The 6,000-nt window shown below is 47.6% G+C and overlaps 1 protein-coding gene across 1 annotated transcript in view; it reads right to left on the minus strand.

Moving 5' to 3' along the window:
- The window catches only part of PARVA (parvin alpha), a 411,197-nt gene extending 409,645 nt beyond the window's left edge, over window positions 1-1,552 (minus strand). The window contains exon 1 of the mRNA XM_069623635.1: window positions 1,282-1,552. Coding sequence (XP_069479736.1) covers window positions 1,282-1,417 — 136 coding nt within the window. The 5' untranslated portion in view covers window positions 1,418-1,552. The remainder of the gene's footprint in view (window positions 1-1,281) is intronic.
- Window positions 1,553-6,000: the final 4,448 nt, after the last annotated feature.

Genomic DNA, 6,000 nt, shown 5'->3' on the forward strand with positions numbered 1-6,000 from the left:
GGCCACATCTGCGACGACCTTTGATGCAACTGCATGAGAAAGCTACGTCAGATTCCAGGAGGGTGTGTTTTGGGTGTGAAGCGTCAGTTAAAGTTTAGGGATGGTCATTGGGATTAGCATGCCCATATATGGTTGACAGTTTAGCTTTCAATAACGCGTAGCAGGCCTCGTCTGACAGTACTTTTTCAAGGTTACAAAATGGCAAGATTCCAGGAAAAGTGAATGAAAGCTCAGTAGTTGAAGACACAACAAATAATGAGTTTAGCTGGCAGGAGGTAAACAAATGTCTGATAGAGGCGTGAAACGAGGCCAGGAATATAGATATGATATTTGTTTATTTATTTATTAGGGCGCACCAAACCCGTAAGGTAGCTGGGCGCAACAGGTAAAGAATACTCTCAGCCAACATACTATGCATAGGGATGCTGAATAACGATACAATTAAAGTAAGCCTGGTTACAAGTGAGCTGCGACGTCACGTAACAGAGTAACAAGAGCAACCATACAGGTGAGAAGTGATGCCACAAGAATGTACTCAGAACCGATAAGATAAAGCCTCAGGGAGGAGACCTGATGAGTTTTCATCCGATTGGTCAGAAGTCGGCCACGCCCGGGAGTGAGGCGGGGCAGACGATTACGTGCTTTGGTTCGCAATATCTCATTTGCCCATACCCTGGGCAAGCAATGTTTACACTGGACAACAAACGTGTATTGTGCTTTCCCGCGTGACCGCTATTGAAATCAGAGCGGCCAGGAGGAGAGGGCGCCTCAGGTGATGTCACCACGTTATACGAGCTTGCTAATAGTGCCCGGCGACCAGGTAAACAAAGGCCAACTTCCCACGCAGTGACACACCTGGGGCAGGCCGCTGCAAGCCAGGCACACACCGGGGGCCAGCACAGGGTACGGCGTTTGCAGTCGCCCCTCGAGCTCTGACCTCTTTCTCCTGAGGCTACGTTTTTGTGGAATGACGTTTCATGAGGGGGTGGGGAGTATGGGGGGACAGCTTTCCCAGATGGAGCAAAGCAGACACACCCAAGAACATCGATGCGCCCGGTAACCGAGGCCACACACAGTAGTTCGCAAAATAACGAGTACACGTAAATCAGCGTGCAAGGGAACACATTTTCTAAGTGCCGCCAGGGTGTCCTATGAACTTTCTACTAACACAACTTTCAGTGTGCTTGGATCATCTCTCCGACACAAACACACAACGTGCATGCTTGCAGCCTGTTACTGCTAGCCCAGAAACGGGTGTGCGCTTCTGCATTGAGCACTTACCCTCCTTTGCCTTTTTCCTTCTCGCCAGGGTTCCCCCAAGTTTCCCCAGGAAAGAGTCATCTTTCTTCCTGGAAGGAGGTGATTTTGGAGTAGGGGATTTCGGGGTAGAGGGGGACTTCTGCGGAGAAGTTGCCATGCCGCCGCGCAGGTTATGAAGTAGCTTTGGGGGTGATGCTGGCTGCAGCGCGTCCCTCCTGCCCCTGGGATGGAAGCAGACTCAGATTTGTAAACCCTGCTTTGCTGTAAGGGCTGTTCCCTTTTCCAGCGGAAGCGGAATCATTTCAGGCATTCCAGGCTGCTGCTCCCCCTCCCTCCCTCCTCCCGCCCTTTGAGTCTCCACAGCCCAGGAAAGCCGGCTCTGCAGACGGAGCACTGCAGCAGCAACCTGGAAGCAGAATCCTCCCTGACCCTGGCCAGGCTTCCACCGGCTATGCTGGACTCGGGCTCTTCCTAGTTTGACCCACATTTTTCTGTGTTGCCCTGTGAGAGCCACGTTCATGAATGTATTGGTCCCAGTCAAAAGCCTATTCATTCTCACAGCGAAACGTTATCGGAAAAGAACGGATGTTTTATTTTTAAACAAAAACCTGCAGTTTATTTCCTTAATGTTTTACTTATGACACGCAAAAACATTTGTAGACTTCAAATGTTTTTCGCACCATGAATAACAAGCTGCAAATGTGTTAAACAATATCTAGCAAGTCACATTATCACACTGTTTATTTAATGTGTGCCTTTCATTCTTTAAGGAACAGTAAAACCTTTGCTTATGTGTTTCTGTTAAGTATTTTTAGGTACCAAGAGAGAAGCAGTTGTCACCTAATGGGATTGTTTGCACTAGTCGTCCCACCCATTCACGCCACAATGATTAAGAAGGCTTTGTCTCTGAATTGTTGTGTGTGACCCTCCCAAGTGTATTGCCCTTTTAAGATGGGCCATGAATATGTCCTGGCCCAACCTAATAAAAGGAGCCCCTGCAGGCACGTGCACCAGAACGGCTGCCGACTCCAACAATGGAAGTCCTCTGTCCATCTCTCGTTTCGGGCCTACATGCCCACACCATGTGATCGCGGTCCTGCAGGTACCTGCTAGTTTTGGCCCCGAGATCAGCCTGGTGCCCTGGTTCCACCCTAGGCACCCTCCATCTCGGATGCTCCCGGCACCCAGGCTGTGTCCCCATGGCACATCAGGGTCTCGCCCTGCAACAATCGTAAGTCCGGGTGACCCCGGCAATCCCAACAGGGTGCTGGGCCCCCCAGTACCTGTGAGGCCGGCAATGTGCCCACAGCTGGCCTACAATACCCTTCATGCCGCAATGATTAGAGAGGTTGTTAGTCATTTTCCGTTTGAGTTGTACACCCAGATATCCTCCAATGGGAGCTTGTGCTCCATGATACATGGACCTAAGTTATGCCCCGGCTCAGACTGGCCTATAGGGCAATAGGGGGATGCCCAAAACAAAAAGGCAAAATGCTAGTTTGGGCATGTTTTTTTGGGCAAAGTGGGCCACTTTTTTTTACGTAGGCCAGTTTGATAAGTTACTTCACCATTCGGCTAGTAGTTACTGAATAAATATTCTTTAAAATGCTCAATTTGCATTTCATGAAAAACCTTCCCCCTCCCCCCTAGGTGCTACCAAAACAGTCTATCGCAAAAGGAATGTATTGCCATTTGCAATGGCGGACCAATTTTTTGAGACAATTTTATGGGCCAGTCCGACCCTGGTCATGCCGTGGGCTTACTGGGGATCCCAAGAAAATGAGAAACATCAAACTTGAAGTTTACCGGTAGGGTGACCAGACGTCCGATAGAAGCTCTGTCCCAAACATTTCAGTTAATAAATTACCTGTCCCAGTTTTGCGAGAGAGTCAGTGAGCATGCGCACACGATTTGTGCGTGTTCATCCTTTTGCCAGTGCCATTTCTCTCTTTGGTGATGATCAGTGATTGCCAGGAAAGATCAATTTCACGGGTGCCTTACTCTAGCTCAGACTTATAACCATTGAGGCGTAGGCACAGAGTTTCTTTTCGCAGGTGATGTGTGGGTTTGGTTTTCCCAAAAAACGGGTGTGAGCAATGACAGCAGTTCGGAAATAAATAAGAATATCAAACCAGTAGAAAGAAAAGGCAACTCTTGTCTGCCATTAAATTAAAGGAGAAGCACAGAGTCGTGGCCCAGTACACTGGTGTCATGCTGAGAAACTTCATAGACAATTAATGTATTTTTCTTTCAAAGGGAGAAGAGTGTTGCTGACGTTCCAAGTGTTTGTGCTGCTTTGAGCATTTCAGGGCTGAGGCAATATGCCAGATGACCTGTTCTGTGTGCAGCCCTCAGGCGGAGCAGTGCCACAGAGTCCATCTCCACCCCAAGACTGTGTGTCTGCACACTTCCAAACTCCCTTAAGTTAGTGTGTGTGGTTTGGAGGTGGTGACCTGGGATTATGCAATGCTGACATTCTAGTCCGATTTGTATGTGGTTCACAAAATGTATTCCTACTTCTCATGTTCATGTTGTGTGTGTGTGTGTCCCATGCCGCTGTTTGGGTTTTTAATTCTTGTCACGCTACTCACGGGGAATCTCAAAGTGGCAGCTTGCAGAGAACGTCAACTGGCATTTACCTTAAATCAAGGGCAACTCAAAGTAGAACCCATTCTAAGAAAAAAAACAGGGTTCTTTGATTGTATTCCTCACCCAATGATCCGCTCCCTCCGATTCTGATGTACTATGAAAACACTTGCTTATTAGAGATCTTCATTGGATTCAGGTTCTCGCAGAAAAGAAGGTCTTGTAAACCAAACTGTCAGTCTGAAGCGTGAACTGCATATAGAAGTTGCAAATCTCTAGCCTGAGAACATATTTTGTTCAGCTTCCATCCACAGAGGTAGATGCTTCATGCAGTAGATTTAATTTCTACAAGGGTGTACTATGTGATTGCACCAGGAATTTATCACTTTTTAAAAGGCTGTTCTTGAGAACAGGGGGAAAATAAAGGGGTAATCCTGCACTTCAATCCCTGATCCTTCAGGTATAGTAAGTTAGTATCCAAAAATTGGATCAGTAGGATGGAATGACACTCATTTAGTACATATTCACATTTTATTCTATAAATTTATCACATGAAAAAACATTTTCTCAATATAAAAATTCATAAAAAGCATTTCATACCAGCATTCATAGCCACATACAGGACTCATTCATACGTTCACACGGAGCAGAAACACCCATGATATTACATTTATCATTGGGTTTTAAGAATATAACTTCATTTCATATGTTGAACAAAAAGACCCAGTCCCTAACATTAGGTGTCGTGGTGTATCTAACACCAGATCGGAGAGATTTATTCACAATTCCGTTTACTTAGGGCTTGTTTCGCCACAATTTAACCATTCAGCTTATTGTTTGTGCACACTCTGTGGGCCAAATTTAAGTTTCCTTTAGATAATTGCCCTTTTGTTCCGGAGCGATCCGCTTGTCACTCCCTGGCTCCTAAATCGGAAAACACCATGGCCCTCATTACGACCCTGGCGGATTTCGCGGTGCTAAATGCACCGCGAAGCACGGCGGAAAGCCGTCGATAGCGCCATGGGGGTTGGCGGATTTACCACCCCATGCCGACCTTGGCGGAGCGGTAAATCCCCAATCCCCATTTTACCCTTCCCCATTCCCATTCTTGCCCCATAGGGTATAATGGGAGTGGGGAAGGAGTTAATTACGCCGCCGTAAAGTACGGCGGCGTAATTAACAACGAGGTCCCTTAGCGCCATGGTTTTCTCCGCCCGGCAAAACCAGGCGGAGAAAACCTCCATGGCGCTAAGGGAACTCGTAGTACGGCGGACGGGTCCGCCGCGATTAGCGCTGGCGGAAACCCACTCCGCCAGGGTCCTAATGAGGGCCCATGTCTGTATTTTTCTTTCTGATGTGATTTTGGAATGAGCCCGGATCATTTTATACAATGCTCCATAATCCATCCTGTCACAAACGGCACAGAAACCACTTTGAGACAGTTCAAGGGTGTTCATTTCTTTGTAGGGCCTAGGGCCACGCCTTTCTCTCACCTTGCCACAACCCGCCTCCCTAACCTTTGCGTCCGTAACACCTGGTTAGTACTACTGAATACTGACCCGACTAAGCTCTGTCTTCTTCTGCTGGTGTTTACCTAAATGCAGGCTAGCAAAATGCCCTCAGGGACTTCCCAACTCTCCCTAATCTAATGAAAGGTTAATGTTCTAATGGGGATTTGGAAAGTGCCTTGCACTTAGTCTGTTTTAGACTGCTTCAGTCAGCCCACACGCGCCTCTTCCCTTCCACTCTTACTAATGTATCCATCCTCCTTACTCCTACCATCAGTCTTTTGTCAGTCTGATCTCTCCCTCCTCCTTCTCCTCACCTCTGCCCTTTGATGTTACCTCTCCTTCCACTCCATCACTCTCCCTCTCTACTACTACCCCTCCTCCCACCGCTACCCTTTACCCTCCACTTGCACTCCTCCACCCCCTACTCAATCATCCTCTTTCTCCCTGTACCATTCATTTTACATTCACCCATTACTCCACCTTATCTACTCAATCATCACACAAACACGCACACTCACACTGCAGAACCACTGTAACTCCTCCGCCAATACATCACCTGCACCACAAAACTTCTCCACAAGCCACGGCTCCCTCATTCTGGAATATTGGTCGTTCTACATCTCGGAACTGGCCTGAAAACCAA

Source organism: Ambystoma mexicanum, chromosome 11 (genome assembly GCF_040938575.1).
Source record: "Ambystoma mexicanum isolate Mex_15411 chromosome 11, UKY_AmexF1_1, whole genome shotgun sequence".
NCBI lineage: Eukaryota > Metazoa > Chordata > Amphibia > Caudata > Ambystomatidae > Ambystoma > Ambystoma mexicanum.